General features: G+C 44.9%; 1 protein-coding gene and 4 non-coding genes across 5 annotated transcripts in view; all 5 read left to right on the top strand.

Annotated features, from left to right (window-relative positions):
* The window catches only part of LOC125792192 (5S ribosomal RNA), a 119-nt gene extending 69 nt beyond the window's left edge, over nucleotides 1-50 (top strand). Inside the window, exon 1 of the ribosomal RNA XR_007431924.1 lies at nucleotides 1-50. This exon is cut by the window's left edge and continues 69 nt beyond it. This is a non-coding gene — a ribosomal RNA (5S ribosomal RNA).
* A 110-nt stretch (nucleotides 51-160) lies between these two features.
* On the top strand, nucleotides 161-279 carry LOC125792444 (5S ribosomal RNA). Its single transcript, XR_007432176.1, has one exon. It is a non-coding gene; the product is annotated as a 5S ribosomal RNA (ribosomal RNA).
* Nucleotides 280-389: 110 nt separating this feature from the next.
* LOC125792455 (5S ribosomal RNA) lies at nucleotides 390-508 on the top strand. Its single transcript, XR_007432187.1, has one exon. It is a non-coding gene; the product is annotated as a 5S ribosomal RNA (ribosomal RNA).
* A 110-nt stretch (nucleotides 509-618) lies between these two features.
* Nucleotides 619-737, top strand: LOC125792466 (5S ribosomal RNA). The gene has a single exon (XR_007432199.1). It is a non-coding gene; the product is annotated as a 5S ribosomal RNA (ribosomal RNA).
* A 5,756-nt stretch (nucleotides 738-6,493) lies between these two features.
* Nucleotides 6,494-10,430, top strand: LOC125790783 (uncharacterized). The gene is made up of 2 exons (XM_049473264.1): nucleotides 6,494-10,178; nucleotides 10,222-10,430. The coding sequence occupies exons 1-2, from the start codon at nucleotides 6,494-6,496 to the stop codon at nucleotides 10,428-10,430; spliced, it is 3,894 nt and encodes a 1,297-aa protein (XP_049329221.1).
* Nucleotides 10,431-12,500: the final 2,070 nt, after the last annotated feature.

Raw genomic sequence — 12,500 nt, forward strand, 5'->3', positions numbered from 1 at the left:
GGTTAGTACTTGGATGGGAGACCACCTGGGAATACCAGGTGCTGTAAGCTTTTCCCCTCTTGCTTCCATTACCATGGTCTTGTTATACATTACTAGTTTGTTATCTGAAACCCAACATAGATGAAGTTGCATAAGTAGTCTTGATGAGAGCTCTGCAATGGCTTACGGTCACACTACCCTGAGAACGCCCGATCTCGTCTGATCTCGGAAGCTAAGCAGGGTTTGGCCTGGTTAGTACTTGGATGGGAGACCACCTGGGAATACCAGGTGCTGTAAGCTTTTCCCCTTTTGCTTCCATTACCATGGTCTTGTTATACATTACTAGTTTGTTATCTGAAACCCAACATAGATGAAGTTGCATAAGTAGTCTTGATGAGAGCTCTGCAATGGCTTACGGTCACACTACCCTGAGAACGCCCGATCTCGTCTGATCTCGGAAGCTAAGCAGGGTTTGGCCTGGTTAGTACTTGGATGGGAGACCACCTGGGAATACCAGGTGCTGTAAGCTTTTCCCCTCTTGCTTCCATTACCATGGTCTTGTTATACATTACTAGTTTGTTATCTGAAACCCAACATAGATGAAGTTGCATAAGTAGTCTTGATGAGAGCTCTGCAATGGCTTACGGTCACACTACCCTGAGAACGCCCGATCTCGTCTGATCTCGGAAGCTAAGCAGGGTTTGGCCTGGTTAGTACTTGGATGGGAGACCACCTGGGAATACCAGGTGCTGTAAGCTTTTCCCCTCTTGCTTCCATTACCATGGTCTTGTTATACATTACTTGTTTGTTATCTGAAACCCAACATAGATGAAGTTGCATAAGTAGTGTGGAAGATTATAAAATAACAAGCTTAGCTTAAGATAATCATGCTTGCTAAAACCTTAACCTAATGCTTACCTAATGATTAAAACACATATTTGCCTTAACCTATGAATCTAAAATATATATTACACAAATAGATCTATGAAAGCTACAAATCTATACTCTACTAAACATTAATTACTGAATCAAGAATTAGCCACTAATCCACACGTATACATTTTACATTTTATATTTTTATACTTGATTAATTGAATCATTTCATATTTTTATATTTGATTAATTGAATCACTAAATGCTTCTCATATTAAAACAGCAATGACTTGTGTGTGTGTCTCTGACATTTGTATGGCCCAACCGAGAAAGCACGCTTCCTCGTCTTACTGGTAAACATCTTGAGGTTACAGAGGCTAGCAGACTAAAAGAGTTCCTCTTTTACTCCTGGGCTCTAGAGGAGTTCCTCTTTTCCGCCTACGTTCTAGGAAAGGTCAGCAACAAGAGAGCCGGATTAACACACCAGTAAAAACATACATTTTCTAGCCTTACAGTTAAAGATTGCGTCTAACAAAATTATACATGCAGCTTCAAGCTATGTTAAAATATACTAACTAATTAATCTTACTGTAGGTCTAGTAGAACTAATTAATCTGACTGTAGAATGTAGCAAAATTATTATCAATAAAACAGAGTATGAACTAAAGAGGAACCGTGCCTTGTTGACCTTAAGACATGTCGCAAAGGGGAGAAATGATTCTCCCTTGTCACCTTGGCAAGGGAAGTTGACCACCTACTATTTCTCAGAAGCAAAGGTTAAGACAACTTTCAAGTTCCTCAGAAGTCTGGAAAAATGAAGTAAACAATATGATATACCATATTTGGAAAGATAGCATAAAAATTAGAAGCCACCTAGCAACAAGGTACGTCACAGAAGGGTATACGTCACCCAAGGGTATAAGGATGGAGTCAGAAATGTCGAAGGTCAGAAGAACTGGGGTAACGTCTTAGAATACATGCCTGTAATTGTTCTTCTCCAGAATTCTGAAATAAAATCATACTTGTTCATTCTCAATCTCCGTGTCGACTGAATCCCTGGATCAACGAACATTCAACAGGAAAGCTAACAGAAAGCTTTTCCAACATTTTGGTGACCATCCGACGTGATCCAGGGTTTCGGCCGGCGAGGACCAGCTGACAGACTTCATCACTCTTCTGGGCCCATCCTAAACAGGTGAGCAGATTGCCTTTTTTATTAAAAATCTGCATATTGGCTATGTAAAACATACAGAATGAGTGATGGGTTCCAGTAGGCTAACGTCCTGGTAAATTGGATTGAACAACTAGAATTTTTTTTCTTCTTCTCTTTCTTCTATTTTATGTTAAGGAAACCGGTATTAAAGGATAAAAAAGGATAACAGTGCTATTGAAACTAGGGTGGTGGCGTACCCGAATCTGCCCATATTGGGTTAGATTAAAGGCTAGGACGTGGTGTTCCTTGAAAGTGGTTAATTCTAAATAAAATAAAGGACCGGGAGGGTGGCGTCCCCCCCCACTTCTGATCAAGGTGGGATAATTGCTGGGAAAAGACGGGGTCATCCCGAGGTGTGGTCCACCTTAAACCCAGACAGTTATACAAACTGCTGGGAGATTTTTAAAACTTTTTTATTTTCTTTATTTTAAGTTTTTAGTTTAAAGAGCGAGCACTGAAATACTCTGCAGTAGTGTTTTCTGCTCAGGAGCAGGAAAGTAGGAAAGAGTATGTAGTTTAAATAAAAATAAGAAAAACAAAATAAAAATACATGCTATTGGTATTGTACAACTAAGGTAAAGCAAGTGTTAATTGTTGATTTAATTGTTGTATGTGATTTGTGCGCGCAGGGGGTTAAATAACATAATAATAAAATATATACATATATAAAATAAATAGGATAGTTGGAGTATACTTAACAATTCTACAGAACAATGGGTGTAATTTACTTGTTTAACTGATAATGACTGAACACTGGGTATGGGTGTTAGATGGCCATGACATTATCCGCCCTGAGATAAGAGAAAATGCTTTGATTGATAGTACAGATGGTTCAAGTACTGTATGCACCCCACAGGAACGTTTTCTAATTACTCAGAATTTGCAGCTTCTTCCTACAAGTAGAATAATTCACTCTGTGCGGTTAACGGTGGGAAAGGACGCCCTTTTTAAAATTACTACATTCTTCGCAGTTGACCATCCGAACGGCATTGCGGTATACTCAACGTGTGAGTCAGTATTAATGATTGACAGTGATGTTCAGTCTGTGTTAAACCCACCTTTCTCGACCATTCATTTTCTGGGGAGTGACAGCAGTGACAGTACTGATAGCAGCAGCGATAGTGATGAGATGGTGACTGAATAGACACAGTAAAAGGGGTTGCGTTGTTTTTGTTGCTACTTTAGTAGCAAAATTGTTGTTTGGTTTTGACATAGTGCATCTCCTCTTTTGTTACATTTGAGTATTGTTGGGAATAATTTTTTGTACACAGTGATATGGCATACAGTACAATGCATAATGATTGAGGAATGGGCATGGTTTGTAGAAACAAACCCCATTTTTAAACAGGATATATTGAATTATGCCATTATTTACAAAGAAGAAGATGTGATTCATACACCTACTGAGAGCCAGATACAGGGAATAGTTGAACATTTGTCTCTTGCTCCAAATAGTACAGTGATTTATTCTGCACGTGTTCAGGAACATCAGGTGGCTATATTTTTGATAACTACCTACTTTGCTACGCCAATTGAGAGGGGACTCATCATTGACTCCTCCTGTACCGGAGTGATAGTTCCTGATATAGTGCAATCCGTATTAAACCCACCATACCTTCCTATACATTTTTGTTAAATATAAAGTGTAAATATAGAGATCCTAATCGGAATTTCTTGTTCTTTTTCTGTTTCCTTTGCTTATGTGCTGATTGTCTGACTTGGAGCTTCGTTTGGACAACTAGTTCGAAAATCCTCGCGTGTGGAAACCTAACGGTGCTAACAAAACACGCTTGAGTTGATCAGTAGAACCAAAGACCAAAACAGGTGAGTCCAGTCTTGATCAAAACATGGCAAATATAGACCCTGGTATAGAATTTGATAATAAATTCGGCCCAGGCAATTGGCAGTGGAAATCTCTTGCAGGTCAGATTGCAGGTTTAGCTAACGCAGTAGGGGAGTTTACTGGGAGTAAAAAGAGGGAGGATCTTTTGGCTAAGACCCTTAAACTGAATGTTGAGGCATGGACCAGAGAACAAGAGGGAGGCTGTGTAACTGAGGGTGTCTCCCTAATGGGTGTTTTCAACTATATGCTTATCTGTAAAACTGACACAGTGAAAAAGGCGCGCAAGACTTTCAGTACAGTCAGCATACTAAAACGGGCAGGGGCGAGACGTAGATTGAAAACTGCTGAGCGTGAATTGGCAGAACTGAAAGTACTGCGGGGAATCCTTTTGGGCATTTTGCCAGAGATGGTTACACACACAAAGGAGGAAGTTCCCCCAGCGGAGCAGAGCACTTCTGAAACTGCTCTCCAGGAACTCAATGACTCTACTACTAAGCCACAACAGGAAGCAGCAGTTCCGCCCCCACCATACCACACCACACTCAGCCCACGCAATCCATTCACACCTCAGCAGACTGATAAAAATACACCAGTTACTCACATGCTGCCAGTCATTACTATTAATTCAGGAAGAGTCACTATTGAACATCCTAACACTTCCTCACACAACACATATGCTGATTTGAATGAACAGCTTACTCAAATGAGGATTAATGCTACAGCACCTCAGCCAGCAGAGCCTTTTGTTGACTCTACACCAACTGATCCTTTTAGCAATCGCAAGCAGCATGAGTGTCCAGACCACGCCCAATCCCTGAGCAACATGACCACTTACTCTGACTTGGACATGGACTTAGACGTTACAGGGCCTATTCCGCCACCTAGGGGTAGGGTTAACATAACAGCAGAGTTACATGGGGAAATAGATGACACAGACTTACATGGGCATGACAAGCATAAAGGTGCAGCTACTAACAGACGTGAATACAAGGTTCATGACAAACGGGATAGGGACAGACGACAGGATAGTAGACTTACACAAACACATGATTGGGACGGCAGGCAGGAGGACTATGACGGTGAGGATGAGGACACCTCCACTGAGACTGATTCCCTACATGAAAGGGTTGACAGGGTGGGAGCTTTGTTAGACATATCAAGAGACCTACTTAACACCACCATGCAGGTACGCCGTCAGCTATCTGACGCAGTTGAACAAGATGACCACCATGTCCCGAGACAGTCAACAAGACATACTAAACCCCCTGTCAGATTCCCTGATGTGGAACAACCAGCAAACAATCTTCCATTGCTAACTAGTGGCAATGGAAACCCTAAATATGTGCCTTTATCATTAACAGATGCACAAACTATAGCTGATCAGCTTCCATCCCTCACTAGTGGGGCAGCCCCTTGGTTGAGAAAGCTTGATAGCTTAACGGGAGGACTCACCCTGGCTTTGGGTGATTTTAGGAATTTAATTAATAGGTCAACCACCAGCATGGAGGTGGCTGAACTAGAACGACAGGCCCTCATTACAACCGCTGCCAACAGTGAACCATTTCATTTGTACTCCCAGAACATATCTGATGTCATGCGACACATGTGGCCAACCAGGGCTGCTGCCACTGTGCCAGTTATCAGACCAATCCGGGTGAGCATCTCAGCAAGGCGGTGGAAGACTGGACCAACAGCGCTGGAACCCACCCTTCTAGGCCTCAAACAGCGTTGTGGTGGAGAAATGCTATTCTATCAGGTCTACCCAATTACATTAAGGTTAAGGTTGAGGATGATCCAGATATGGGGCCAGATAAACCTCATGACCAATGGGTGAGGCATATTCTATTCCATATGAATAAACACAAGGATAGGCAGGTTGAGGCAGCCAAACAGAAAAACCAGATGGAACTGGAACTGTTGAAAACTCAGCTACTAGAAGCTAGAAAAAATGTGAAGGATTCTAAGAATAAACCAAAAACAGACACCATGCTGCCAGTTGTCCAGCAAGCTGCACCACCGGTGCAACAGACTCAACAGCAGTATCTGCCACCCCAGCAATTGCCACAACCAACTTTGGCCCAACCCAATTCTAATCAAGGTCAATCCAATTACAGTGGACCCTATGTGGCGAACAGGGGACGGGGACGTGGAAGGGGGCGTGGCAGAGGCCCACCTGTTTCACGTGCCTGTTTCAGATGCGGTAAATTTGATCATTGGGCAGCACAGTGCACTACTGCTCTTCCAACCCAGCCCCATTGGATGTCGATGCAGAATTCGGCACAAGGCACGTACCGTCCACCATTCCAGCCTCAATGGACACCCAATCAACATGTGGCACTTGGCACGGCGGCACCACCAACCCAGACCCACTGGGCACCCAACCACCATGCAGCACCAGGACAACCTCCAGCTGGACAATACAGCATGGAGCCCTGGGGTGGACAATGACGGGGCCCAGAGGAGCACCAGCACAGCATGGGAATGGCAGAACCCATGCTGTCACTGACCGTCGGTACCCTTGAGATCCCTTTCCTGGTGGATACGGGGCTACATGGTCTACATTGACAACTGCACTACCAGCCAATATGATGAGCAAACAATCCGTGCAGGTCAGGGGCTTCTCGGGGACTTCAACTTCACTGCCAAAGACCAAACCACTCCAGGTGCACAACGACATACAGACTGTCTTACACTCCTTTCTGATTGCACCTCAAGCACCACTGAACATTTGTGGTAGAGACTTATTGATGAAAATGGGTGTTTCCATTTTGTGTTCACCTGATGGCCTGACGCTGACATGGCTAAGCGGGCAGCAACGCATAAGACTTTCTGGATACACCGAGGGCATGTATCTCTTGCAGACTGGTCAAGACGAGACTGTGGACATATACTGGGGACTGTTGAATGATGACCAACCCCACACACCACAAACTCTTGAACTCTTTCAGCAATGGGCACCGTGGATCAGAGCATTGGCACCCTATGCCCCGCCTGCCGACCCGTACCACGTTACCCTGTTCTATGACGTAGGGGGAGACATTACATATTATGACACCTTCCAATCTGAATTGCAAGATACACAGTGGGAGGTCCAAACTAATGGCCTGTATTGTGGTCCTGAAGGAGTGGCAGCTCCTGTTACTTTGACACCACAGCAGTACAGCTGGTACAAAATGGATGAGACTGCAGCACCACACATGTCACTGGCTCTACACCCTAAACATGAGGCTAAGCAATTAGGACCCATGGTCAAACGTGCAAATGCGGCTACAGATTGGGTACAAACTCAGATCCCTGATGTGATGTTTTCCATAAGCACAAACACATATCACATCAGAGCTACTAACATTGAAACTGTTACAATGGAGCACCAGCTCCTGCCACGCCATCATGGCTGTGAAGATTCTGACCACCCAGACTCCATTGCCATGCTGGAATCTCTACCGGATGTTTTGTGGTCACAGGGTCCAGATGATGTAGGTTTTGTGGATCAGCCCCAGGTATCATTTAACATGGCCACACCTGAACCAATTTGGGTACCACAATATAGACACAAACCGGAGGCTATGGCCTCATTGGACAAAACCATTCAGGCACTCTTACAGGCCGGGGTACTGGAGCAATGCCAATCCGATTGGAATACTCCAATTTTGCCAGTACCTAAAAAAGAACCTGGTCAATACCGTATGGCACATGATCTGAGAGCTATAAATGCGGCACTAGCTACTAGCACCATACCAGTCCCAAACCCTTACACAACACTATCAGAACTAGGTCCAGACATGAAATGGTTTACTTGTATCGATTTGGCTAATGCTTTCTTTTGTGTACCATTGGCTGAGCACTGTAGGGACGTATGTGCATTTACACACAGGGGTATTCAGTATCGATACAGTAGATTGCCACAGGGCTTTGCCCTGAGCCCGGGATTGTTCAATCAAGCTCTTAGACGTAGTTTGGACTCTTGTAACCTTCCTGAAGGCTCCATTCTTTCTCAGTATGTCGATGACTTACTGGTTGGCGGCACAACGCCAGAGACGTGCTTAAACGCCACAAAAGCAGTGCTGGAATGTTTGGCCAATGCAGGGTACAAAGTCTCTAGGAGTAAGTTGCAATGTTGTAGAACACGGGTAACTTTTCTGGGGAGAGTGGTCACACAGGGCTCAACAGGCATGTCCGCCTCACACAGATCTACAATTCTGTCACACACTAAACCAATTACGGTTAGGGATATGTTGACATTTTTGGGCCTAGCTGGCTACAGCAGACAATACATTCCTGACTTTGTAGGACAAACGCAACCACTGAGGGACATGGTGAAATCCTTGGGCATGAGAAACCTTAGTGGGGTACTTTCCTGGACAGTAGAAGCAGAGCAGGCTTTCATTGCTGTAAAACAAGCTTTAGCGACTGCAGCTGACCTATCTAGACCTGACTACTCTCTTCCATTTTTTCTGGATGTTTCTGAAACAGACACATTGGTTAATGGTGTACTTTTTCAGAAAAAGGAGGAAGGGAGAGCAGTACTTATGTATTTAAGCATCCCACTTGACTTGATTGAGAAAAGACAACCGCAATGCACCAGACATGTAGCAGGACTGACGAAGCTCGTTCAAAAAACTGCACACCTGGTAGCAGGATACCCACTGCACATACTAACAACACATGGCGTGGTAGCATATATAAACTCACAGATGTTCACCCTCACTCCTCTAAGACAGAGACGAATTCATAAAGTTCTGACAGCACCACACATCACATACACACACCAAGGAGTCAACATGGCAGAAGGAATGCTAGAAGGTCCACCTCACGAGTGTGCAGAAAAGGTAGCAACACAGGAAAAAGTGAGACCAGACTTACTAGCCACACCAATTCCAGGCTCCTGGAACCTGTGGACTGATGGGTGCGGGTACAGAGCAGACACAGGTGAAATAAGGGCAGGATATGCGGTGGTTCAAGAAACCACAGGGGAAACAGATGAGTTCTGGACTGTAGCAGCAAAAGAGGTAAAACAAAACCCTTCAGCACAAAAAGCTGAGTTGCTAGCAGTAATTGCAGCACTAGAACTAGCTGAGGGTAGAGAGGTGACTATTTACAGCGATTCTGCGTGGGTAGTTTCAGCAGCACATGTAGACATTCCACACTGGAAACCGGCAGGATATGTAACAAGCTCAGGGAAACCTGTAAAACATCAGTCAGAACTGATGAAGCTAGAAGCTGCAATACACAAACCTACAAAGGTAGCTATTGTAAAATGCAAAGGACACCAAAAGGGGGACACCCTAGTGAGCAGAGGAAATGATGCAGCAGACAAAGCAGCAAAAAAGGCAGCTGGTTATACGGAGCCCGGTAACATGATGATATTGGACTCAAATGTCCCTTGGGAGCCGATACCTACAGGGGACGAACTGAGGCAGATTCAGGATAAAGCAACCCCAGAGGAAAAGTCAATGTGGTTAGCCAAGGGAGCAAGCTCAGATAGCCAAGTTTGGGTATCGAAAACAGGGCGACCAGTCTTACCTATGTCACTAGCCAGAGCAGTCCTAGAAGAGGCACACACTGTAGCACATGTAGGAAAACTGCAAATGATGAGGAATTTGAAACAATGGTGGCACCCATTTATGCTGCCCCTGGCAGTAGATTTCATCAGTCAATGCCAAGTTTGCCACACTCAAAATGTAGCAAAAGCATTTAAGGTAGCCCCAGGCAAGTTTCCACTGCCTAGTTGTCATGGTGAGCACATCCAGATTGACTATACGGATATGATTGATCAAATCAGAAAATACCGGTACCTCTTGGTAGTGGTAGACAGGTACTCAGGGTGGGTTGAGGCAATTCCTACCTTTAAGGAGGATGCTCGCTCAGTTTGCAAAATGTTGATCAACCACTGGATTCCACAACACGGGTTTCCTAGGAGAGTCCACTCAGATAACGGGTCGCATTTTACCAGCAAAACACTGCAGTGGGTGGAGCAAGCGTTGGGCTTGCGCCATAGCTATGGTTCTGTATATCACCCCGCCTCACAGGGTCAGGTGGAGCGGATGAATCAAAATTTGAAGGCCAAACTAGCAAAAATTAAACTGACCACAGGCATGAATTGGCTTGATGCCTTACCAATTGCCCTGATCAGCATTAGGAGTTCAGTGAACAGAAGCACAGGCTTCTCCCCATTTGAGCTGGTCAGAGGCGTAGCATTCCCGGGGCCGCAGACTGCACTAAAAGCCCCATCAGAACTACCTCATGGCACTGCCAACCAAGGTTACGAGTGTTCAATAAGTTAAAAGCTGTATGTGAAGCTTTTTCTGTGCAGGTACAGAACACACGGGAGCAGACCCCAGAGGAGGACAACCCCCCCGAGTTGGCCATAACTCCGTGGGTATACCTGAGAGTCATAAAGCGGAAGTGGTCGGAACCCAGGTGGACAGGCCCATTCCGGGTGGCGGAGAGGACAAGCCACGCAGTCCGGCTGGACGGCAAAGGCACCTCCTGGTATCATCTCTCCCAGTGTCGGCCTGCTGATCAACCACAAGTCAAGATAACCCGATCAGAAGAGGCAGAAAAGGAGGCCTCAACCAACATAGGGGCAGAATAATCCCCTGAGGCCAGGGGCACGTTGAGGGCAGTCTACCCCTCGCCTCCAGCGCAGATCAACCAGTGCTACCCAGGGCACCAACCTGCACCTGCGCCATCTAAACTACCACCTTGAGACTCCCTGGGGAGTTGAAGAACTGAACTTTTACACCTTTACACATATACATATAGGTCTATAATCAACTATTTACTCATTAGGGGGAACACACTTGTTTTTTGCTATGGCATGGTATGGCCGACGGGGTGGGGGAAGAACTGAACCTAGACTAAGCTGGTTAAATCTACAGATGGGATTGATTCCAACATGGTTGAAAGCACTATTGGTAATAGTGGTGGCAATAGTGGTGGTTGGCATGATCTGTGTAGAAATAGCGATCCGGAGAAAGGCTGAACCAACTAGTAACAACAATGGCACGACAGCTACAAACTCTACACCTAACTACACCACAAATAAGGCCCGTTCTTGTCATAATAACTTTCACAGGACTAAACGCTCAACAGATAACCAAAACGCATGTGTGAAGAAGTTTAAAGGACTTAATATAGAATATGTGATAAATACTAAAACAGCATACAATTTCGAGGTAATTAACTGTAAGGGCAAGAATTTGACATGGCAGGGCTATCCCATATATCTGTGCTACTCGAAATACGCTAATGAACAGTGCGCGACAGGACAGGCACAATGGCTCAAGACTATCGAACTATGTCCAAACTCTGCGAATGTTTTCCTTAGCACCGCTGGTTGCTCGTCTAATGGCATTTATGAGATGGTATCCAACACCATGTATTTTAATTTGAAGCGTATCAGGCTACAACGAGACAAATCCGGAGTCCAAAACCCAATCACATTGTCTATACATTGGATCAATATGCGTGAGACTACCATCTATTTGACATTAGGGGTATCAATTACGGGAACAGATCCATTAGGTATGTTAAAGGTCAGAGTGTTAAACACACCCCCAAAGCATTTGCCCACAGCAGGGGCAACCCCACCACCGAACGAGAACTCTACTACCCCTGACGGTGCAGTACCAACATTGGTAGGTTCAGACTACTCGACATGGACACCCGAGGACATACTAAGGCTAACTATGGGGTACAGTAATGACAATTTGTGGCTGACCTGGATAGCGGGTCAGGCTCGGGAGGCCGGGATGGAAGGCTGCGTGGCATGTGCAGAAGCTAGACCCCCATTATATTTAAGTACGGCCCCACTATATCCAAAAACTGATCCGATAGGGTTCGGCTGTTTAATTCAACTGACTCGTATGGCTACTCCACCTAACTGCACCACGCTCTCAACCATTTTTCCAGTAATTCCTAATAACACAGGCTCAGGTCCCTTCCAAGTCCCGAAGACTGGCAATTTTACTTGCTTCAGATGCACTAAGGGCAATGTTACCCATCCGCCTCAACTTCTGGGGGAAATACAATCATCTTGGTGTCATACTATTTTTACTGATACATCTAACAATTCGGTTGGCGATTGGGCCAGGGCGGGACTGTACTATTATTGTGGTGGTTCCACATTGTTGCTGAGACTCCCGATATGGAGCAAGGGCCTGTGTGCTATGGTTAGACTGTTATCTCCAATTACCCTATTTGGTCCCAGTACAGGGAAACCTACACTACCAGGATCCAGAAGTAGACGTGACGTTTCATTCGATCTTACTAAAAACACACCCACATATATAGACTCTATTGGGGTTCCAAGGGGCGTTCCAGACGAACATAAATTAGTGGACCAGGTTTCAGCTGGATTTGAAAGTATCTTAATATGGATTACTCCCAATAAAAATGTTGATAGAATTAATTACGTAAATTATCAGGTAATGAGATTGGCTAACATTACTGGTCTGGCGGTATCAGGCTTAGCATCCCAATTGTCCGCTACGTCCCTGATGACCATTCAAAATAGGATAGCTCTGGACATGTTATTAGCAGAAAAAGGAGGGGTATGTCACATGATTAGAACTGAGTCTAAAACCGAGT

Source organism: Astyanax mexicanus, unplaced genomic scaffold, assembly GCF_023375975.1.
Source record: "Astyanax mexicanus isolate ESR-SI-001 unplaced genomic scaffold, AstMex3_surface scaffold_36, whole genome shotgun sequence".
Classification (NCBI taxonomy): Eukaryota; Metazoa; Chordata; class Actinopteri; order Characiformes; family Acestrorhamphidae; genus Astyanax; species Astyanax mexicanus.

Excerpts from the sequence above, each read along its gene's own strand:
- LOC125790783 (XM_049473264.1), top strand. The coding sequence starts at position 6,494 with ATGATGAGCAAACAATCCGTGCAGGTCAGGGGCTTCTCGGGGACTTCA. Across the intron at positions 10,179-10,221 it reads TGCCAACCAAGGTTACGAGT|GTACAGAACACACGGGAGCA; the intron begins GTTCAATAAGTT and ends TTTTCTGTGCAG.